Raw genomic sequence first — 25,306 nt, forward strand, 5'->3', positions numbered from 1 at the left:
CTATAAACAGGAAATACTAAATGCCGCAGCAACTCATCCTAGGTGTTATGAACCGAGCGGGTTTTTGTTTTTCTTCTTCCCTTTTCTCTTCTCACTCTCTTCTTCTCTGTCTCTCCCTCTCGGATATTCTCAGTTGGAATTGGATTTGTCCCTGGTCTTTGCCTGGTCTTGATGTGGGTCAGCCTTTTCTCACCCATTGATATATTGAATCATCAGGCTACAAGTCTCTTAATCCTCTTTTCCATTAGTACCTGCTTGGCCCGGGTGCCAAGCGATCCAAGCAGGTAGTAAAATGTGAAGTTGTCGCACGGCATGCCACCGATTTGCTGGTTGCGTCAGTTGATGAGTCATGAGAGTGTCTCATTCACAAAAATTAAAACCACCATTTTTGAAACCCAGCAATTGGAGAAATGGTTACAAACCCCCCCCCACTGTGGTCCCCGAGACCGACGAAAAGCCACAGGCCGAGCAGCAGGTATATTCTTGCCTCGATGTCCACCTTTGTTGTAGCACTCATGTAGCATATTAATTACGGCATGGCACGCCTAGACCCGTTGCTATGATGACAAACACGCACACTGGGTTGTAATGGAAAACCAGTCGATCCGAGTTGAGTCGTGCCGATCTGCATCAAGTCGATCCAAGTAGGTTCAAATGGAAAAGGAGGCTTTAGGCCGCCCCAGTTAGCAACCTGTCTGAAGACTTCACAATCAAAGATCAAACATAGACTTACCTGCAGTTTGGGAACTGTTACGGCCCTAGCAGGGCCTCCTCCTGAAGGTGCCTGTGTGGGCGTGTCCTTCAATCTCTTCTGCCTGAGGTGCCACCTTTTCTCTTTTACACAGCTGACTCACATCAGTAATTAAAGGGATTTAAGCCCAGGGACAGGTGAGCTCTGGGCCAGAGTGCCATGTGAATGGTTACAGCTAGTGAGCTGTGTTTTTGCTGCTAGTGAGCTGCTCTCTCTTTTTGACTTACGTTTTTACTTTATTGACCAAAGCTTGAGTTTTGTTCGTTTCCTTAAATGGTGATAGCGGCTTGTCCGTCTCTTTTAGTTGAGCTACTTTAATAAAACTATTTAATTTAACCCTTTTGCCTCCTTGACTCCTTTTTCTGACCCGGACACTTTTTGTTACTTCCCCCTCACCGCCTAGACCCCTCAGGGGAACGTAACAGGAACGACTCCACTCCACATCACCACCTGAACTTCCTAAACATCTGTAATCCACACAGCCTGCCTGCTCCCAGTTTCTTAAAAAACACTTTGCCACAATAAAGTTCAACTTAAAACACGTTGTTGAGTGTGGTTTGTGGGTCCTGCCAGTTCCTGAGGAGGCCTCAATGAATCACCACCTTGTGATGGTGCAGTGGGTGACATATGTTGACCAGCATAATTTGGTGGAACGATACGGTCAGGTGCCTTGTGGAGTGGTTAGTGGCGGACATGGAGGCCTTTTAAAAAGTGTCCATAAATAAACCTTTGGTCTGTGATAAATGACAAAACTCTTTGCGGATTATAGTTATAGAAGCTCTTGCAGAACTACACGAGTATCAAATAAATACGATTTTTTGTTTATTATTGAAGGGCATTCATAGGGTGACATTTTTTTGGGGGGAAAAAAATCTGGCATTCTTCCAATTACACAGTAAGAAAAAAACACAGACTCATATATAATATATAGACTCAAAAAGCTGTTATTTAAGATAATATAGTTTAATTGCATATATATTTTTCCTCTATATAGATTACACAGTCAAACTATGCAATTAAATATGATGCATATTTGTCAGTTAGATAAAAATGAAACAAAATAGCAAAGTCAGTGCCGGAGTTTTTATTCAACATCATTTTTATAGCATCTAAGCCAAACCCTCTTTCAAGCGCTTATGCATGGCAGCTGATGTCTACCACGCAAAAGTGAAAGTGTTACAATAGTTGTAAAAACGCATGATGATTTAACAAAGCACATTTTTAACCACATTTGAATGTATGACTTATATCTTGTTAAAAAACATACACACATCAGCCTCTGGAGTAACAACAAGTGCGCATCTAACTCCGAGCGACCAGATAAACCATGATGGGGATGAAGCTCACAGAAAGGAGAGTGAGGCCAATCACCACCTCCTGAGGGGCATCTTCAGTCATCGGATCATTCTCATTGGTGCAGTTCTGGAAGTATTTCAAATGGATGTCGATAAAGAAGTCTTGAATATTAGGGTTTGGGAAGAAACAGCTGGTCAGTTTAGCCACAGATTCCACGCATATCGTTAGATCATTGTAAGCTCTGCAACAGATGGAGAAAAGTTAATGATGGAGGTGAAACAACTTCTCTGATAATGAAGAAAATTTGCTCAAATGTGTTGATGTACTTTATTGTATTTTTTTTCTTTTTTTTTCATCAGGTACAGTATGAAACTTGCAATGTTTGAAAGTGTCTTATTGATCCTGCAGCCACAATTTGACTTGAATGCAGCAAAAGTAGGTAAAAAAAGTAGAAACCTCGAAAGAATCAGACATAAAAACAAAAACAAAACAGCCATAAGGCACATAAAATATGGGTGTAGCCACCCTTACACTGATTAGTTAGTAACGTCTTGTCAAGCCTTGAGCTAAGTGTTTACCTCAAGGGCAAAGGTCACCAGGTAAAGCATATCCTGCCTTATTCTCCACTTATTAATGGCAATCCTTAATTAATGGTGCTGGGTTCAATCCATGCTTTAACCTGAAGTGCACCTCCCCAGATTTATAACCATACACCATAGCAGACCTCAAAGGGTGTGAGATTTCTGCTTAGTACTAACATATGGTGTACACATAGTATATTGAATAGTACTTTTCTAATTTTTCATCACTAATGACGTGACACCCGCAGTCGGTTCTGAAGTTTCCTGTGTTTTTACGTTTTCCCTAACTTCAGGATTTATTAGTTAGCTTTTTAGGATCCCGGGGTTTGAGCCCAGTGTTTGGATTTGTGTTATGGGCTCATGATTCATTCTCTTGAAGTTATGAAACAATTTCTCTTCAAGCTCTGTATTAGTTAGTCTAGAGTTTAGTTTTCCTACTACCTGAGTTTTATATATATATTTCTAGTTCTTGGTTTCCTGTTTTATTTAGTCAGTCCACTTTCGTGCCCAGTTTGTCCTGGTCTCATCTCCCAGTGTTCTCCTTAGGGTTCCCTGTATGCAGCCAGTTTAATCTCTGTGCTTGTTTCTCTTTCTGTTTGTTTGTGTCTAATCTCTGTTTCAGCATTTGGGTTTTTTATCTTTGTTCTGTTATTTCCTGGTTTACTTTGGCAGCCTCAGTCTGGGTGTGGGTCGATTTAGTTCATCTGTGTTCCCTGGTTTGTTCCATCTCCCTGATTTCATACGTCCTTAGTTTCCTTCTGTCCCTTGTTGCGATCTCCCTCTATGCTGTGTGTTTGTCTAGTTCTGGTGGTTCCCTAAAGTTAAATTTTTCTTTTAGTTTAGTTCCTTTAAAGCTGATGATTTTTTTTCATCATCCAAAAACCTCCCAAAACATTTAATCTCTTAGTTTTTATCACAAATATACACCGATAAGTTTTAATTTGATACGCTTTTGCGTGTGGTGGCGGCATATTTCATTAGAAATTATAAAAACATTGATTTTAAGATTATAAGATTAAACTGTTTAGAGGCACTGACACTGACACTGAGCAGCACATAAACCTGTGAGAAAAACTGTTGTGGTTAAACTGCTTCCTGTTTGAAATTAAGCAGAGGACAGAGTGGGCTGAAGGAAGAGACCACTGCTCATATTAACCCTTCAGCTGGAGAGGCACTCGTTCTCCTTAAGCCTGTTTGGATGATGGATATTTCCCTTTGTGACTTGTTATCGACTTAATGGGCTTTTTGACTTCTTTCCTATTTACTTTGTAATTTAGATGATAAGATCACTGTTTTACAGTAAAGAACCAAAGCAAACACGCACAGTCTAAGTCATTTGTACATGTACTCAAATGTTACACCATACTTAAGTATTTCCATATCCTACATCCAGTCCAGTACATATATTTAAAAACTGTAGTAGCCAGCGACTTTTAAGATCAAAATTTGCACCCAGATGACGGTGACAAAAGTCACATTTCAGTCATTCTCTAAAACACACGCTTTCATTTTAGTAAACCTTCAGATGATCTGAAAATTCCAAGATTGGATATAAAAAGCCAAAAAAATTTTTTCCATAACAATCAAACAACCTCTAAGATTTAACCTGTGCTGTAAATAAATAAATTCACTTCAAGAAGCTACAATATTAACAGTATTTATAGTCATAAAGTATCATATATATCATGTGTCAGTCTGCTAGAATTAACCCATTAAAAATGCTGCTTTAGTATTTGCTACCAAAAACTACTTTTACTTGAGTAATATACAGTAAATGTGTACTTTTTAAAAAAAAAGCAGAATCATTATAAAGCACAACCTCCGCTTCATCAAATAAATAAATACATCAAATATATGTAATGTTACACATGTTGAACCTTTGCTTTTGCTCTTTAAAAAAGCTTATGTATGTATGTATGTATGTATGTATGTGTGTGTGTGTGTATATATATATATATATATATATATATATATATATATATATATATATATATATACATACATACATAGAGGTGGCAGAGATAGAAGGCAGGAGAATAAACAGCTGTTCTCCACAGAACCAGCAAAGGTGTACTCTCAGTGGCAAGGGAACGATAAGAGAACAGCACCACCAAGGCTGGAGATGGAGCAATACTGGAAGAGCATATGGGAGAAGGACGCAACCCATAACGGCAATGCTCAGTGGCTAGTGGATCTGAGGGCAGACCATAGCGACCTCCCTGAACAGGGTCCAGTGGCAGACATCTCTAGTATGAAGAATTGGACAGCACCAGGCTGAGGGGATCGAGCTACCAGAAGGCAACATTGCAGACATACAGGACAGTTACAAGTACCTGGGGATCCCGCAGGCGAATGGGAACCATGAAGAGGCAGCTTGGAAAGCTGCAACCACCAAGTACCTGCAGAGGGTCAGGCAAGTCCTGAGGAGTCAGCTGAACGGTAAGAACAAGACCCGGGCCATCAACACCTACGCCCTGCCCGTGATCAGGTACCCTGCTGGGGTAATAGGCTGGCCAAAGGAGGAGATAGAAGCCACTGACATAAAGACAAGAAAGCTCCTGACCATGCATGGAGGGTTTCACCCCAAGTCCAGCACCCTGAGGCTGTACGCTAAGCGGAAGGAAGGGGGCCGGGGACTGGTGAGTGTCAGCACCACAGTCCAGGATGAGACAACGAACATCCAAGAATACATTGGGAAGATGGCCCCAACTGACAGCGTGCTCAGTCAATACCTCAGGCAGCAGAAACCAAGAAAGAGGAGGAAGGCGAGGAACCATCATGGAAGGACAGGCCCCTGCACGGTATGTACCACCGGCAGATAGAGGAGGTGGCTGATATCCAGAAATCCTACCAGTGGCTGGACAAAGCTGGACTGAAAGACAGCACAGAGGCACTAATCATGGCAGCACAAGAGCAAGCTCTGAGTACAAGATCCATAGAGGCTGGATCACACCAGGCAAGACCCCAGGTGCAGGCTGTGTAAAGATGCCCCTAAGACAATCCAGCACATAACAGCAGGGTGCAAGATGCTAGCAGGCAGGGCATACATGGAACGCCATAACCAAGTGGCCGGCATAGTGTACAGGAACATCTGTGCCGAATATGGCCCGGAAGTTCCGAGGTCAAAATGGGAGACGCCCCCAAGGGTGATGGAGAATGACCGAGCTAAGATCCTGTGGGACTTCCAGATACAGACGGACAAAATGGTGGTGGCTAACCAACCGGACATAGTGGTGGTAGGCAAACAGAAGAAGACGGCTGTAGTGATCGATGTAGCGGTTCCCAATGACAGCAATATCAGGAAGAAGGAACACGAGAAGCTGGAGAAATACCAAGGGCTCAGAGAAGAGCTCGAGAGGATGTGGAGGGTGAAGGTAACGGTGGTCCCCGTGGTAATCGGAGCACTAGGTGCGGTGACTCCCAAGCTAGGCGAGTGGCTCCAGCAGATCCCGGGAACAACATCGGAGATCTCTGTCCAGAAGAGCACAGTCCTGGGAACAGCTAAGATACTGCGCAGGACCCTCAAGCTCCCAGGCCTCTGGTAGAGGACCCGAGCTTGAAAGGATAAAACCGCCCGCAGGGGCGTGCTGGGTGTTTTTTTTTTTTTAATATATATATATATGAGCTTAAAAATATGTATACATATATATATATATATATATTTTTACTTTCCGGCTCTCGTTTCAAAGAGAAACATTGCGGCAAAATGTCGAGGAAAAGCACCGAGTTTTTTAAATGGACTGACAATGAGGTGAAGTTGTTGCTGCGAGTAACACAAGAGTACAGAGTTGCAAAAGCGAGAATTGAAGAAATTGAAGAAAAGCTATCTGGAGCATGTAAAAACCGATATTAATCTTTAATAGGGCTGTCATAATTGAAAGCAAACAAAACAACTGCTGTACAATGCTGTTCACCATCTTAGTTGAATTGGTCACATCACTGCATCATAAAACTAAAAAGCTTCATCGTTTTCGAAAGGCTCCGTTTTCGTGGTCCACACTGCGACTCGAAAACTGCGTTTTTAAATTTACCCACTTTGGAGAGCGTCTTAAAAAATCTCTGTTTTCCTTGACCAAAAACGCCGTTGAGTGTGGACAGAAGGCCAAAACGGCGAAAAAAAGATGCATTTTCAAACGAAATCGTATTAGTGTGGACATGACCTTAGATAGAGAGAGCATAGAGAAAGGTGCTTGGGTAAAAGAGGCAAGTTGTGTGCTCAGAGTAGCAAAGCACTATAAAACAACCAGCCCATTACAATTTACTTGTCCATTTAAAGCTCTGTATGTAAGTATGGACATTTTTTTTTTTAAATTAAATTTACTGGGTATTGATGTCTTTTCTTATTCCCATAATTACATTCCATAAATAATAAATGGGGCCCTGTAGAGCCCATCTGTGGCGGCATCCCACTGCAGTTCCTCGAGTGGCCACATGGGGCTGGCACCAAAAGTGAGTCGATCCCCAAGTTTGTGCTGTTGGCGCCTATTGAAGATTTTTTTTAATTGAATTGACTTTTTTAAATCGAATATTTGGACACGTGGGGCAGGCTGTCCAAAACATTTATAACTTTTGTGAGAGAAATTCTAGTATTTTATTAGCCTGTTACTCAACACTCCATAGACCAGTATTATGGAATATTTTACAGTTTCAGGAGCAAAACTTCACCAGTTTCATGTCTATGACATAGACTTTAGTAAAACAGCACTATTACCCTAAATCTTTGTGCTTTCTGATAATTTTCTGAAGAATAAAGTTTAAAAGGTCACGTCATGTTTCTTTAATACTGAAAATTGATGCAAATAAGTACAGGAAAGATGATTACATATTTCTCAGCAAGAATTCTAATCATGCTGTTTTGTCTTTCAGAATATTGTGTTATTAAAAGCGTAACAAGGATAATTCAGCGTGTTAAACATGGAGGTTTGTGGATATATTTATTCAGTTACCTGATGAAATGTTCCTGGACACACCAGTTATCTCTGCCGATAGTCAACATTTCCTGGTGAAAAATTTGACCACAGTAGTTGGAACTGTAGTATTGTAGTGACTCCCGATCACAGTTTTTCCCAGTAATTTTATTTTCCTCATCCTGGAAACTCTCTGCAAAGTAATCAAAGATTTTTCTGACACATATGAACTAAAAGGGACACACGTGTATAAAACAGAAGCTGACGCTCAGACAATTTTTTCATGTTTCATCTGCACTATATGCACAGCATGTAAATAAGAGGCACTGATAATCATGAACTTACCTTTATCTTCTGTGATAACAGACACTTGGTTACTTTGCAGTTTATCCTCGACCTCCTTGTTCTCTTCATAAAATGTGGATGTCACGTTCTTTGGTTTCAGTGTACCTGCAGACAAAACATTTTCTTTTACTCTAAGTATTATTGCACCTTGAATTCATAATGGTTGTTTATCCAAAGTGGAAAACTTTTTGCATTTAAATTTGATTTATGCTTTGAATTCCTGTTTAGAAGCAGATATATAATTGGTGGACTTTGCTTCTAGATTTGAAAAGTGAAGACAATATAAAATTCCTTTAAATCCGCATTCTTCCTTATGTTCAGAAGGGGGTGATTCCTTCTGTTGCAAAACAACTTATAGATGTTTGCCTTGATCTGTGTCTCAAGCAGACAATTTCCTGCTTCCTAGCTGGACCAAGAACACCAATGCTATCTTCAAAAAAGAGCAGAGTCGGCTTTTCCTACTGAGGCGGCTCAGGTCCTTCAATGTTGGTAGGAAAATGCTGACCATGTTCTATCACTCGGTGGTGGAGAGCGTCGTGTTCTTTGCAGCTGTGTGCTGGGGAAGTGGGGTGAAGACAGCTGATGCCAACAGGCTGAACAAACTGAATAAAAAGGCTGGTTCTGTCCTGGGTGTCAGACTTGAGAACCTGGAGGAGGTGTCTGAGAGGAGAATGCTAAAAAAGCTTCTTTCTATCATGGACAACCCCTGTGACCCCATGCACGCCTCCATGATGGACCATCGGAGCAAACGCAGCAAAAGACTCATTGCCCCGAAATGCAGAACTGACCGCCACAGTAAATCCTTTGTGCCCGTGGCAATAAGACTGTATAACTCTTCCTCACTCTGTAGGTGATTTTCCTGAGACTATTACCAATGTTATTCTGTTCCCTTTCAGACCGCGCAATATTACCCAACTGTACCTTATTGAATATTTGTTTCATCTCCCCATCATACGCTGCTACTCCCTTTATTCTATTGCACAATACTATGTCACTTTCTAGAATCGCCTGCACTGATAGTTAAGTTATTTATTCTCCAGGATACAGTCATTTATATTACTTCATTAGAGTTATTTGATACTATGTCTTGCACTATCCTACTACTGTATATTACTGTATACTACTATTCTTGTTGTATATATTGTATATCTTATTCACCTGTTCCTCTGTCTCTCCTGCTGCTTTGAGCATGTACATGACAAAAGAATTTCCCTCGGGATAAATAAAGTTATTCTTATTCTTATTCTTAGCTGACTTAATCACTTGTTTATTCTGTCCATTACGAAGACAGTTGCATGTCATGTATCAAATTCAGCGTATCAATGCACTCCTGTCAGTAACTAAAGAAGTCACTTGGTTGAGTGACGAAACGTTTCTCCCACTGAAAACGCTACGTCCAGATGAACAGATTGAGCATGCATCAAGACACTCTAATAGTTGTTTATTTGAACAGAACTCTACAAACAACAAGCTAAAGTAAAATGGAGTTTGGAAAGGATGGAAGCAGAGGCTGGCAGATGCAATTACGCCTCTGCTGAAGAAGAAAACTGCTGCTGTCAGTCTCAGAATACAACAAATGGCTGCTTAATCCAGAGTGTACTCTTTTTGGTCTAAAGAATAACTAAGATTTAATAATTCATTTTGTGAGTCCATTAACACAAAGTGTTCTGCAATTATTTAGACAATGCAAGGTACATGCACCAAACCTCGATCGCCCCCTCCTGCATGGTGGGCCCATGTCTCTCTGTTATGCTGGGTTGGCTTCGTCCAATGGTCTAAGGCCACCAAGTGTTTGGTTTGAGCCCGTACACGAGGTCTGGCCCCAGGTCTGGAGCTTTGTAACCCTGTTCTGGGCAGGGTGAACTGGTCTCTTGATTTTTATAGACATCATAGGGGTGTATTGAATTGCTCTTAGGCTAGCTAGTACAACATACTTTTTGTGATCACTGAAGCACCCAAACCTGTCCAACACAGGATCCAGTCATTACATCTGCTGTGTTGGACAGCTTTTTTAATCCTAGTGGCATTTAAATAATTATGAATATATTCTGCAGTTTTCCAATAAGACGTGTTAATCACAGCCCATGTCTTATACAGTATGTTGGTCTGTTACACAGAAATAAATCAGTAAATATCTGTATTAAATATCCTGGATGTGAGATGTGACGTCTTGGAAATGAGCATAAAATACAAAAATGTATGAATGAAAACATTTGTGTGCATTTAGTTTGTATAGATGCTGTTTTCAGATACACTACTGGAGATCAGCCAGTTTCTGCAATCAGGTGAGCTCTGTCCTCAAAACACATCATCAGTGTTTACAAACACCAAAAACGTTGTAAAAATACTGATAAGGTAATGAATTTGCCAGACAGCACGTTTTCTTACTTGTTTAATTATGTTGCTTCATTTTATGAGCAATCCGCTTACAAAAACCCCTCAGAGGTTTCAGCATTTACAGTTTACTGTCATCAGATTTATGTTACAATTTATAGGCAGCAGTTGCATTTTTCTTATGGAAAAATAAAAGTAAGCCATTCACCGGAACAAAATGGATCCTTTCATGGTCTATTTCTTTCTTTCTGCTACTGAAATCCCCATAACTGACCACCTCCTCCTTTCATTTAACCTCACTCTCTGCTGCTCTTCTACCAAGCCAACCCGTCTCATCTCGTTCTGCAACATCAAGAACATTGATATGGACATTCTCACTACCAGTTTGGACAATGTTCAGATTCGGGACTTCTATTCCACTCCTGATGATTTGTTGTTATATTATAATAATTGTCTACGCACTGTCCTTGATTCTCTGGCTCCTGTAAAAACCCACACTGTTTCCTTCGCTCGCTCTGCTCCCTGGTTTACCTCTGACCTCCGAGCTTTGAAGGCCAAAGCTCGGCAGCTAGAGCGTAAATATAAGAAATCTGGTTTAACTGTTGATTCTGAAATCTATAAATACCACGTACTTCAGTATAAAGACTCCATCAGCAAGGCCAAACAAAGCTTCTACTCTGGTATTATCGACTCTTATGAGGGTAATGCAAGGACTCTGTTTTCAGTTTTTAACAAACTAATTCAACCCCCCAACGCTTTACCACCACACTTCTATTCCTCTGAAACCTGCAACTCCTTGATGATGTTCTGGACTACGAAAATCAATAACATCCACCAGCAACTCACACAGCAAAATCTCCAGAGTTAAATTAACACTACAGAGTGTCTATATGTGTCCACACTGTTGAGTGTTAAATGAACACTTTTGACAGTGTTGTATTTTTAAAAGTAACCTAGTCAGTTTTCAACATTTACAATGACTAACACAGAGCAGTGCTGATTTTCTAACACTGGAATATTTCTAATATTTGAGTTATTTTCCAGTGTTCAGAAAATCAGCACTGCTCAGTTTTATTCATTGTAAATCTTGAAAACTGACTAGGTTACTTTTAAAAATACAACACTGTCAAAAGTGTTCATTTAACACTCAACAGTGTGGACACATATAGACACTCTGTAGTGTTAATTTAACTCTGGAGATTTTGCTGTGCAGATCAAATGTTGTGTCTACCCCCTCTCCAGAACCTTTTCTCCTTTTTGAGCCGTTTTCCACTTTTCATCTTCCTGATTTATCTGATATTTCCGAGTTCATATGTAAATCAAAGCCTGCCACATGTCATCTTGACCCCATGCCCACGGGGCTTGTAAAATCCTGCCTCTCTTCTTTACTCCCACTCATCTCTGCTATCATTCACTCTTCTCTCACCACCGGTATCGTTCCCTCCTTATTCAAGACTGCTCTAGTCACTCCTATACTGAAAAAACCTTCTTTAGATCCCAACAACTTTAACAACCTCCGTCCGATTTCCAATTTACCCTTCATTTCTAAAATACTCGAAAAAGTGGTTGCAGCTCAACTTCATTTACACCTGGTTGATAATAACATCTACGAGAGATTTCAATCTGGTTTTCGCTCATGTCACAGTACAGAAACTGCTTTACTTAAAGTCACTAATGATCTTCTAATCGGAGCTGACTCTGGTCTTCTCACCATTCTCGTCCCTTTAAATCTGAGCTCAGCCTTCGACGCTATTTCTCACTCTGTACTTCTAAGCAGACTTTCCTCTCTCGGCATCTCTGACACACCCCTCGCCTAATATTCAGACTTCTTCTGCTCACCTTCAAGGCCCTTCATAAGCTCGCTCCTCCTTACCTTTCTGACCTGTTAACCACTACCTGTTCTGGCCGTTCACTTCGATCTTCCTCTTCTATCCAGCTTGCTGTACCTTCCTTCCGCCTCACCACCATGGGAAGCAGAGCTTTCAGCTGCTCTGCTCCCAGGCTGTGGAACTGCCTACCCCCAGAAATAAGAAACATTGGTTCTCTCCCCCAGTTTAAATCCCAACTCAAAACTCATCTGTTCAAATCTGCATATTCACTGTGAATCCACTGTTTGTTAATTTTATCTTGTGCTTTTGTTTTATTATTCTTATTTTGCCATTGTTTTACTATGTGTCTTCCTATTGTAAAGTGTCCTTGGGTGACTTGAAAGGCGCTCATAAATAAAATTTATTGTTATTATTATTATTATTTCTGGGCTCCAGGTCCATGTTTGACACTTTTGTACTATTTAAAGTAAGAAATGAACTTACTGTTGAATGTTTGGTTCCTCCCAACTTCATCGAGCTTTCCCGCTGTGCTGTTGGCTGATTGTGATGTCACAGTACCTGCAAACAACAAATTCAAAGATGTTCCTTACGATCAGGTATGCCAGTCGGGCCAATTTTAAAAGGCATGCTCTCACTCTGACTTTCATTTGCCTCTGCTCTTTCCTTTCCTTTCCTTTCCTTTCCACACAGGGAAAACAATTCATGGAAATATTAACGCAAATCCAAAAAGCAGGAAATGTCCACAAAATCTAAAGAAAAACCCTCAAGTGAAGGCAAACGCATACCGAGGACAAAAGCAGGGAACAGCAGGTAGAGGATCATTGTGGACAGCAGTTGAGGCAGTTCTGTGACCCAACGTGTCTTTAGAGGCTATAATTTCCCTCCTGGAGCTCAGAGGAAGAAGGAAACCCAGCCCTCCTTATCTCAGCTTGCTGTAGATGTGTCTGAGTGCATTTGTGCCATGGTGTCACTGAGAGATCCTTGTTAAACATGCCTAGTGTTGGAAAACGAGCAGATAAAGATGCTGATCTGACAATGACTTAACATGATCAGATCAAAGACGAAGCTACCAAAGTTAGAGAAAGAGGTTAGCGAAGAAAATAAATCACAAGTTATTCCAATTGTTACACAGTCAGAAAAAGCTTTAACTGCAACCATTTCAGCCTTATGAGTGTCAGAGTAAAACACCCGCATATATTAGTAGCTAATTTTAGACACTGAATGTTGAGAAATGAGTAGACAGGGAAGGGCAGATTAGCTTATGAAGCGAAATTCACTGATCAACATGCTTAGTTCAGTGGTTTTCAAATTGTGGGTGGAAGCCACAGTAGCTGCAATGTGATGAACAGGGCAAACTTGTGGTGGCTGCTGCTAAAATAATATTAACTTGGGTGATAATTTTGTATTAACAATATGTCAGAAGTTTGGAAAGTAATCTTTGTTTAGCTTCTAAAAGACGGCACACCAGAAAAAATGCTAAGAACTCTGGACTAATTCTGCTCGAGCCAGTCAACACAACTGTTATAGATAATTTGAGTCAGAGAGTTGGATTTTCTATGATGTGTTCAGTAAACATCAATGAGCATGAACTAAGGAGCTGGGGAAGAAAATTGACTGAACTTCCTTAAGTTTTTTGAAATGGTTTCAACCCTCATTTGAGGAGTGTCTTTAGTTTTAAGACCAAATGGCAGAGATTCCCAGGAATTTAAAGAAGTCCAATTGCTTTCTTTTCCAAGCTCCTTAGATTACTATGACCTGGATGAATGAGAACCTACACATACATATTTCCTTGCACTTTGGGAGGAACATTCTTGAACTGCTGTGATATGAAAGGGAATCAAGAAAACTAGCAGAATATGGAAACCACCTTCCCTTTAACCTAAGACGCAGACAAAGCAGACTTGTTTCCAAGAGTTTGCGCAATGGATCCACGGTCAGGGAACATAGAGGGAAGCTGATTCTGCAGAGAGCACAAAACCGGCTTTGAAGTGAAAGGATAAGACACGTGCATCTCAATATAAATGCGCTGTGGAATACGATCAATCAGACTCTGCAGGAACTCAAAACACTTCTAACCTCTGCTACTTTTGAAGAAGTTTCTGAGTTTGTGGACAAGGCTCAGCTCGTCCAAGACAAAAAAGAAAAGAAAGACAACTTCATTTATTTATGATTTATAATTCAGAGTTGATACCTAGACCATAAAGACAAGAACAGGAAGACACCACAACCAAAGACAGTCAGGAAAAGTGGGTGATCAATTTATCAGACAGGAATCTCACTGAACCTGAAAAGAAGGCACTAGCCAAAGGACCCAAACTGCTCTCAGTGTCAAAAGACTCCACCTCCAACCTAAAGAAACATCTGAAAGTAAGTTCTTTTTTAAAAAACAATGTTAGCCTACTGCAACTACCTTCTTTTAGTTGTGGTAGCTACCTGGGTTATGTGCCACTTCAGTATCTTTGATGTTCTACTGCTGTGCGATTTATTACTATTACTGAAGGCTACTCGCCCCCAAGCTAACAGCTTAGCTGGCGTTAGCTGAGGTTAGTTCATAGACCACAGACTGTTAGACTTGATGGATAGCATTAACCACCAGCTAGCTGCAAATAATCATGTGCAATTCTGAAAGCAGTCTTTCAGAACTGAAAGCAGTAAATCACACAGCAATAGTACATTCATGTAGTTGCAACAATCATGACAATATATTAAGTAATTCAAAGGATTCAGAATATGTTACTCACATTGAGTAACCAGGTTTTATTTACCTGGGACTTTATACCATTTGGTCTTAGTACTGAAGAAGCTTGATGAGAGGTGAAACGTCTTCAAGAAACGTAAAAATTTTCAGTCACTTTTCTTCTAAAATACCTTAGTTCACACTCGTTGATACTGATTAAACACATCATAGATAATCCAACTCTCTGACTCTGAAAGCGTCCAAATGTACAACATAATTTATTCAGTATGACCTGAGATGAGTGACTGAGTCCATAAACATGTTTGAAAAGTGATTACAGAGGTCAGAACAAATTGACTTTTTCATATAGTCTTCTACAATGTTGGAAGTCTTTGAACTTTTTTCAGTTCAATTGAATTATATAGCAACAAAGCACAACAACAGTTGGCTCAAGGCACTTCTTAATTGTAAAGTAAAGACCCTACAATAATATAACATAATTTTGCCACCTGCTGGTCATTAAAAAGAATTCATATTTAAGGCACCTCCATACTGGCTTCAGTTTTCAAACCATGAAGGTCACTTGGTCTTTTGGTTATCAGCAACCAAGATGCTGGTTGATGCTGATGGTTCTCGATCGCTCTGTGTGGAGAACCTCTAAGCATTTTTTTTTTCTTGAGACCAATGTTTATACAACATCTTCTTGCCACTGCAGATATCCTCCAATCCATCAGCGACCACTAGTTGTCCGTGTGAGATGGATTTTGTGAGCAGTGACACCAAAGGTGCTGGAGAAGATTGCAAATGGACAAAAACTCTGTAATGGCAAAAATAAAATGACATTGCTTCTGATGCACTAAGTGACCAATAGTGCCATTAATCTTGACCACACACATAGGGACTTCCTTGTCATTGCATTGCTTTTCTAGTGGATCTTTAAATGCTTCACTTCCAGATATCTAATGAACGAGTCCAAATGTCACTCAGTAGTATCCTTCACTCCCATGTGTGGTCACTTTTTTCACCGCCTTTTAATCAGTAAAATCAGTAATGAGGGCAGGGAGTCTGAAACAGTGCCGATGCCGATGGTTTGGTCTTTTTGGATTTGTTATGACTGGAAAAGAATAGACTTATTTCTGATGTTTTTAATGATAATGAATGCTTTACTTATGGGTGAACATGTGAGAGGAAAACAACAAGGAGCCAAGGATGGAGCCCTGGGGAACACCCCAGAAATAAACAACTCATTTCAGTAATGACGTTTGAGCTGGAGTGCCATTGTGTGTCAGTGTGTCTTCCTGCACATCTTTAAATGGTAAAATGGCCTGTATTTGTATAGCGCTTTTCTAGTCCCTAAGGACCCCAAAGCGCTTTACACAACCAGTCATCCACCCATTCACACACTGGTGATGGCAAGCTACGTTGTAGCCACAGCCACCCTGGGGCGCACTGACAGAGGCGAGGCTGCCGGACACTGGCGCCACCGGGCCCTCTGACCACCACCAGTAGGCAACGGGTGAAGTGTCTTGCCCAAGGACACAACGACCGAGACTGTGCTTGGACAGTCTCGGTCGTTGTGTCCTTGGGCAAGACACTTCACCCGGTGGCGGCAGTGTCTGGCAGCCTCGCCTCTGTCAGTGCGCCCCAGGGTGGCTGTGGCTACAATGTAGCTTGCCATCACCAGTGTGTGAATGGGTGGATGACTGGATATGTAAAGCGCTTTGGTGTCCTTAGGGACTATTAAGGCGCTATATAAATACAGGCCATTTACCATTTACCATGCAAGCCGGGGGCTCGAACCGGCAACCTTCCGATTACAAGGCGAACTCCCAACTCTTGAGCCACGATCGCCCCACAACTCCAAGTTAGTAGTCATGCTAAATAATCAAAATGAACAATATTATGATTATGTGTTTTTTTTCTGTTGTCAGGTGGCAGACTGTATATTCATATTATTGTGGTTTTGCACTAAGTAATTGGATGCACTCTGTCCTATAGACATATGATAGGCCTGCTGCTGGGACTTTCCCAGTGCAAGTGAATGAGCATGCCCAATTTCCTGATCCTTCATGATCCTTCATGTATAACTAGTAAAAAACACTCTTAAGGCATTTCGTCCTTCAGGAATCAGGAAGTATGTGCAGCATGAATGTTAGGCAGGAAACCCATAAACGGTGTGTCTGTCTGGTCCTATTTACTAACATGACACGTTGCTGTTTTCTCTGTATTGTTGTAGGGTTTACCTTCACTTTACAATACAAAATGTCTTGAGGCAACTGTTGTTGTGATTTGGTGCAATGTAAGTAAAACTGAGTTGAATTGACCTGAATTGCTCATATTGTCATGATGACTTAACCAGATGTTGGGAAAAATAGGCGGCCTGAAAGTAAGTTTACATTTCACACAGACAAGCTTTTACCCACTACAGATACACACAGAGGTATGAAAACAACAACTTCCTGTGTTTTGTGGTATTAAATGTGCAGGATGTCAGTTTTTTTTCAGCTGGCTTGTCGGAGACAGGAAACTAAACTGGCATTCGGGGGTTTGCTGCTTGTTGACAGACATCAAGGGACAGTCGAAGGGTTTTAAATGGACATCTGCATCCTGGTTACAATCAGGTTTCTAAAGCAGTGCTTTTGTACTTCAGAAACCTAGTTTTGAGGTACACAGCATGACAGCAAGAGGAAAAGTGAGGTTGCTATTCAGGTGTATAAGTGCTGCAAAGGCAGAGTTCCAGCCAGGTGACAACAACTGAGGAAGCATGAACAAGAGTGCAGGTTAAAGGTTACAGGAAGCCAGGCTCTTAATGCAAACAAGTGCAAGTTAAATGAACAAAGTCAGATTGATTTCAGTTTAACAGTTACAGGGAAGTCAGATTAGTCGATCTAATTTATACATCACAGGGGCCTGCTAAATTACCACACAGTAACTGGATGCTAATATTTATTACACGTGGTTTTGTATGTATACTAAAATAATTCTAAAGAGCATTTGATCCTTCCCAAAGAGGAATAACCAGAACTGTAATACAGAAATAAGATTTTTTTAATGTGAGTTTATCATGCAGATCATTTGTGCCTTTAGTAACCTGTTAAAGGCCCCTAATAAGCCAAGAAAAACTCTGATCAAAGATATGCAGAATTAACATGTTAACACGTTAAACCTTGTAACAGAGTTAATCATGTTCATCTATACGTACTGTCGTCACTGACACCACGCTGCGTCACAGGCTGCCCCTCTACTAGATGACAATCTTGTATGTGGTGAAGCTGTTTTCCCCCCTTTTTTTTAAAGAAACCACTTAAATACAAGTGAGCCGTTCAGGTGTTTCGAAGCTATTTTTCCCCCACGTCACTTTTCACGTGCCTGAAATTTTTCAAAGTCAATCTTTGGTGGTTGGTTAAAACAACAACAAAGACTCTGCTTTACCTTGTTTGACTGAAAGATAAACTGACACAAATAAAGGATGTCTGAGTAAACAAAACACCAACTAACAAAACATGTTGATTATTTTATTCTCAAAAATCGTTTTGGTGAATGTCTCAGCTCATGAAAAACCCGATTATGCGTTTCTGTAGATGCTGAGCTTTATTGATTAAGGGAATGACTGAACTAAGTATGAAATATGACGAGCGGTCACTTTTTTAAATACATAGTTTTTATGTAATTCAAGTTCCACTGCACTTTAATGCTAACACTACATTATAAATGTATATCTATATTTAATGTACATCACTCACTAATAATTAGGGCATCTCATTAAGACCTGTTGTTATTGCATATTGAATTTTATTGTTTTAATTAATTTAATTTAAGTTAGTATTAGTAGTTCCACACTACACTTAGAGTTATGCGTGCAAGCCACTAATCAAAGAAATGTATCTGCTTAAAATAATTAAATGGGGAATATGCAGGATTTTCTGGCTTTAAATGGATCTTGTGGGCGGAGGTGTGACGTTGTGCATAAGTACCATAGTTAAGACACATTGTTAAGGCAGAGAGTGTGTTTCCTGTTTTTTCTAAGCATTCAATACACAGTGACGTATTTTTGGATGATTTCCCTTTAGTTGAAGGTCATACCCTCTTGTAGAGCTGCCACAATTTCTGTATACATGAAAAAAAAACCAGTGGATGGTGAATGCTCATATTAAATATACAAACCTGTCAGACTGCTCCAAACACTTTATTACACTTTGATTCTTGGCTCTGTATGACATCATGAAGAAGGGATATCCCAGGCACACTACGCTGTCTGTGAGCCAAGACGCCCCATCAATCTGCTGTTCAGATCTTCCACTTGTGAGGTGCAGGAAATCAAACATGATCTTAAGGGGGGAGGAGCGAAAAAAAGGTTGTTTCAGACAGAGAATGAACTCTTCTAAATTGTGAATCCAGCAAAAGCTGCTATAGTAGAGTCCATAAAGTACATATGAAGCTAGAACTGAGCACAAAAGTTTCCCTTTAAATACGTACATACATAATTAAAAAAATCACCACAAACACAATTTTTCTGTGAAAGTATTCTTTATTATTGTGTTACAGGCAGCTTTATCTGCACAGCACCTATCACGCAGTTTCATGCAGCTGAAAGTCTTTCACGGATGACTGAACATCTTAAAAACACTAATGGAGAACGTCTGTAGGTGACAAAGATTGACTCATAAAACACATGTGAGGGTTTAGAAAAAACTATCTGTAACCTTCCCACACATCAAATAAACCACTGCAGACTACTACACTGTAGGAGGTACTCAGAGGACACAAATAGATAGTGAGCATTGGAAACAGCGTGCAAACCGAACACACATTTACCAAAAAACATCACAAAATCAGTGTGTCGTACTATCCACCCATTCTCTTCTTATCCCTATCAGGGTCACAGGGGGTCTGGTGTTTGTATTTTGTTTTATTATTTCCATAACAAAGCCACAGTACATTTTTCATTGGGCAGAATTTTAAAGCCCTTTTGATGCTGGATTCATTCACATGCAGTGGAAAAACGAAGCAGTTTTTCTAGTTAGAGATCAAATACTTTTCGTTACATTTAGATAAAGGTAGAAGCAGCTCAATAGCTGCCAGTTTGCATATCTCATGTTTTGTGGTTTTGCACCCTTCTCCTCAGCGGAAGAGCCTCCTTTCTTTTAAAATGAGCGCACAGTTTAATTCTTTTGTAGGTCCCACCAAGAACTACCAAGTAGTCCGCAGCAGCACTAAGTGTCGTCATTATTCGGAGCCCAGCTGTCCTGGTGTTCTACTTACCTAACAGAACTGCTATCATAGAGAATACTGTAGTGTTCAAATGTAAAATTGGCTTTATGTGTGCTGAAACACTCCGTAGTTCTACATTAGCGGCACCTTCAGTTTTATTTATATAGCGCCAAATCACAAACAGTTGCCTAAAGGTGCTTTATATCTTAAGGTAAAGACCGTAAAATAATACAAAGAAAACAAAGGAAATCTAAACAATCATATGACCCCCCTTAAGCAAACGCTTTGGTGACAGTGGGAACGAAAAACCCCCTTTAAATAGGAAGAAACCTCCAGCAGAACCAGTCTCAGGGAGGGTCGGGCATCTGCTGCGACCGGTTGGAGTCGAGGTTGGGAAGACAGGACAAAGACATGCTGTGGAAGAGAGGCAGAGATGAATAATAGCCAATATTTAAATGCAGAGAGGTGTATAAACACATAGTGAGTGACAAAAGGTGAGTGAAGAAGAGGAACACAATGCATCATGGGAATCCCACAGCAGTGTAACTAAGGGTCACCTGATCCAGCCCTAACTATATGCTTTATCAAAAAAGAAAAACAAGTAAGCTTACAATCTGAGAGCGAAGTGCTCTAATGGGGTGATACAGTACTATAAGGTCATAAACATAAGATGGGGTCTGATTGTTCAAGACCTTCGATGTGGGGAAAATTGAGGATTTTTATAATAAATATTGAAACACAAACAGCAGATTTTGTCATGTAAACTTCAGTTTCAGTAAACAAATTCACAAATTCTTCATCTGGCCAGTTGGGACAACAAATTTGAGTAAATAAGAAATTTCCTATACATTTTCATTTTATTGTAAAGTTAGTTTCTTTCTTAATGTCAAATGTTTGCTTTGTTTTTGTTTTTGTTTTGTTATTTTGGGGAACAAATGTCTTTTCACACCTTAGTTTAGTTTTAGTTTACTATAATAGCCTTACTAGTTTCAACTTGCCGAACATTTGACACATTCGCACCTTATATGTGCTATATAAACCTGAACAACATGAAAGGAAATGTCACAATGCAGTACATATAACCCGTGTGTGTGTGTCTGTTGCAGCAGCGTGCACATGAACATATAAACAGCTGTGCATAGAAAATGATGTAGTGCAAGAAATAAACGGAAAATATTTTTCAGGTTTGCTGTAAACATGTGTGCACAGACTTTTATAAAGTCACCATGTGATGTTTTGAGGTCAGAGGTGAGAAATGATCTATTGAGTTGAACAATGAAATCCTTTAAAGAGTGTGAACAGAATTAAGAGTAGTTTCTGTGCTGTGTACAAGTTAAAAGGCATCATTGCATTATGTGCCACTTCATTATGTACAGTTTACTGAAACGATGATTCAGCTGGACAGAGGAAGCTATCCGAGGATAAAACATCAGACTTTATTAGATGATCAAAATAAATAATCTCCAGATTAAATGATAAATAACATTACTCACAAAAAGAAATGCAAAGAGTAATCTGAATTACAGACAACAAGAAAATATAAAAAAAAAACATTAAAAAAAACCTTTAAAAAGTTAGACACGAAACAACAATTATGACACCCAGAAGAACCTGCAGGACTAAGTCAGAACCTAAGACCCACGCTTTATCGCTCTTCTCACCTACTGATCCTTTTCTTAGTTTCAGAATTACGCTTCAGACCGAAGGCAGTTCAGCCTCACTGCATGGCTGTTTTTCAGCTGCAGCACTAAAATGTTAATTTTTAATAACTGATATCTGTGTTTCAGCAAGAGTGCATTTTTTTTCATCAAGAGTGTATTTAAAAATACAATCAAAGTTTAATAATAAACATGCAAACCTAAAAGAGTCTGGGGAATGAAACTGCAGAGTAGTATAATATGGGCTAATTATGCAGGGCTAAAGATGCCCTATCAGTATTTGTCACAGTGTTTCTATCACATTAAAAAAAGGAACAGTTGAACTGCTGTCATAGAGAATATGTAGCTGTATGTGTGCTTAAACACTGTGTAGTTCTTCATTAGGGGCACCTGTAGAAGCTAATTCTATTTAATAACATGGCTGCATGACAGGTAAAATTACACAGTGCTCAGTTTTTAGTGACATCATCAGAATGTGCTTAAATTAAAATTACTGCCTGGTGTTTCTACGTTTTTGTAGCTTTTTCCCTGCATGAAGTAAAAAAACACAAACACAGAGTGATCTATAATAAAATATCACAGCCTTAAAAAATACAAAGAAAAAATGCAAGGAAAGAAAAAAGGTTTAAAAAAGTCTTTTTCTAATAAAATATGTTAAAGGATAACATCATATACTGCGTGCCTTTTGTGGATCAATCAGTCTATCTGTGTAGAAAATAACAGATGTGATAAAAAAAACTCCTGGCTGAGACTTTAACATCGTTTTATAACTTGGAATCCATTCTGAAGATGCCTGGTTTCTGTTCCGGTTTCTCCACCTTTACATTTGTTGAAGCCTCCAGAGAGATTTATCTGTACTCATATCACTGTGAGGAATCACGAGGTCAGTCAGCTTATGGAGGTTTTATTCTTGTAAAATATGTTTGCATCACTGAAATATTTCATACATGATAAAACCAGGATTGACTCATTTAGACATTTTTTTTTAATGCATGACAATTTTAATAAACTACAAATATGTCTCACACACATTTACCTGCAGAATTTTTTGAGGCAGTTTAGCAGCATGACAGTGTCATTTGACTGTTACTTTTATAAAAGGGAAGATGTTGGCCTTTAAAAATTTAGAAAGTTTATAATAAATATTACTGATTGCTGATGAGGTCAGAGGTCAGAAACAATTCATTAGTTATTCATTAAAATAAATAATAATGTAATAATAACTAGAGATGGACTGATCCGATATTACGTATCGGTATCGGTCCGATACTGACCTAAATTACTGGATCGGATATCGGCAAGAAATAAAAAATGTAATCCGATCCATTAAATATCAAAAGAGCACCTCACAAAACTTGCGACACGGTGTAACTCGGCTCATAACCGTAGCACATCGGAGCAGTGTGCTCACTTGATAGAGTGGCTGTGTGTATTTGTAGCCTCGCTACCAAACCAGCATTTCATCTCTGAGGAAGTTATCCCAGAGAGAAGTAAAGCAAGTGTTTAAGTTCATCTCTGAATGTTTGTAAAGCGTTCCCACGTTAAGCTTAACAACCGATATATGGAGCGACTGCCTCTCTCTCTCCCTCACCTTCCTGCGGCTACTTCAATGTGAAACTGATCAATGATCAGCTGATCGGCTTTTCTGTCGCGAGTCCGTCTCTCTTCTTTGTTTTTGGCCCACTTTGCACCAGAAAGAGGAAACCAGCGGCTGAACAACAGCAGCACGTTTAACCTTGATAAGGTGTCGTTAGAATGTATTTAATATTACTTTCTACACCAGGATCCTTTTCTACGTAGCTGACGGCTGGTAACTGTGCAGGGGCGGATCTAGCAAAGTTTAGCCAGGGGGGCCGATATGGCATTAACAGGGAAAAGGGGGCACAAAGACATACTTTTCTTTCTTATTCTCATTTAAAATGTCTCGCTTTTAATAAATAATTATCTGAATCTTACACCCAAAGTTTTAATCTGATGTAAAATGTATAGAAGTCCATTACTGTATATAGTAACTGTTAAGTCTAATATACCTTAGTAAGCTATAGTACTTTTTCCTTTGGGAAAGTACCATCTGTGAATTCTGCAGTTCTGTTGAAGAAAGATGTTGAATCTATTTAATTATTCTTGAAAAATAATTTATTTCTGTGCATTTTTTTTTCACACTGCATCAAATTAAAGTTGATTACGTCGATTAAGCATCATGAGGTGGAGGGTGGGGGGTGGTTCCCTATTTTCTTTTTGGTGGGAGTTTGCAACCCGATTAGTTAGGTTGCTTAATATTTCTGCTAAGTACTCTTTAAAATACCAGAATAGGGAGGATGGAGCAGGTTTAAGTTTATTAGATTGATCAGTGTTGCTGAACTATGAAATATTTTGGGTGCAGTGTATTTTTTACATACAGGTATAACAGAATAGCTTTAGTGTTGTTGTTTATTTAAACTTGAGTATGAACTTATACAAAATGCAGCAAGATATTAAAAAAACAGTTTTATTGATTAAAAAACACACTATATCGGCTTCATATCGGTATCGGCAGATATCCAAATTTATGATATCAGTATCGGTATCGGACATAAAAAAGTGGTATCGTGCCATCTCTAATAATAACATGAAAATATTATTTTTTGAGGCTATGAAAAGCTAGACATAAAAGACCAACGGTGATACCGGGAAATCTGCTGTTTTTTGAGGAAATTGTTTTATATATACACAAACACTGAATTTTGCCATAATTGTATTCTAATAATATATTAATGTCAAAATTATCCAAAGTCAGCACTGCATTTAATATTATTTTGTTATTGGGAGGTTATTGTTATATGATGATGTTAACATTTGTTTTTTTAAATGCGTAGTAAATTATGAGCATCAGTTGACATACTTAGCTGCTTAGCTACAGGCAGTTGTTGGGATCCCAAACTGGTTAATGGTCTTTAAAAAATATAAACCAATGAAAATATGCATATGTTACACACTGACATGGTGTATATCTTAATATAACACAGTAACAGACAATTAAATGTTCACTTTTTCAAAGTGAGACTGATGCAAATGTTTTCCTTTCGATTTTTGGTAGATCGTAGTCATTTATTGACCTTTATTGACACATCACCAAGCACTTGACTAGACCTATCTTTAAAGACCTACATATAAAGACAAATTAAATTAAGAATGTTTTTTACAATTACTGGTCGGATATCATTGGTGAAAAAGATATAAAGTTCTTCAGATATGCAAAATCAAAAGTTGGAAATGAAGAAAAACGAGCCAATGACTGTTGAGAGGTTGTTCACAGGTTGAGTAGTAGGTCACCACTTTCACATCGTTTTGCACCAACCACACGTACAAACAAGCATGGAGGTTTGCAATCAGAAGTTAACTAAACCACACTGAGGATTAAGGATTGACAATGTGCGAGCTCAGCTGTCAACATGCCAACAAGTTCCCATCAGCAGAAACACTGCAGAGAAACCTATTGTACAACTTTCTCATGGTCTGCAAAGCAAATGCTGTGGTCTAATCTTTGTTAACGCCTCCACAGCGATCAGACAACTAGTTTTCGATTTGCATACCCGTCATAAATATGCGTTCGCAGACATTTAAATCAGTCAATTGATCTGACCCATTTCTCGAATGGTAGGAAATGTAATTAAACTGGTAATACTGCTTAATTGGATTCCAGAGCAGCTCGAGTCCTGAATGGAGTTAATGATGTTG

The 25,306-nt window shown here is 39.4% G+C and overlaps 1 protein-coding gene across 1 annotated transcript; it reads right to left on the reverse strand.

Annotated features, from left to right (window-relative positions):
* Nucleotides 1-1,819: 1,819 nt before the first annotated feature.
* On the reverse strand, nt 1,820-12,996 carry LOC102081151 (uncharacterized). Its single transcript, XM_005453690.3, has 5 exons — nt 12,829-12,996; nt 12,527-12,601; nt 7,881-7,985; nt 7,575-7,728; nt 1,820-2,288 (listed from the first exon to the last, which is right to left on the reverse strand). Exons 1-5 carry the CDS (start codon nt 12,863-12,865, stop codon nt 2,054-2,056), a joined length of 606 nt encoding a protein of 201 aa, XP_005453747.1. The 5' UTR covers nt 12,866-12,996; the 3' UTR covers nt 1,820-2,053.
* Between the last annotated feature and the right edge of the window lie 12,310 nt (nt 12,997-25,306).

The sequence above is a fragment of the Oreochromis niloticus genome, linkage group LG8 (genome assembly GCF_001858045.2).
Source record: "Oreochromis niloticus isolate F11D_XX linkage group LG8, O_niloticus_UMD_NMBU, whole genome shotgun sequence".
Lineage (NCBI taxonomy): Eukaryota > Metazoa > Chordata > Actinopteri > Cichliformes > Cichlidae > Oreochromis > Oreochromis niloticus.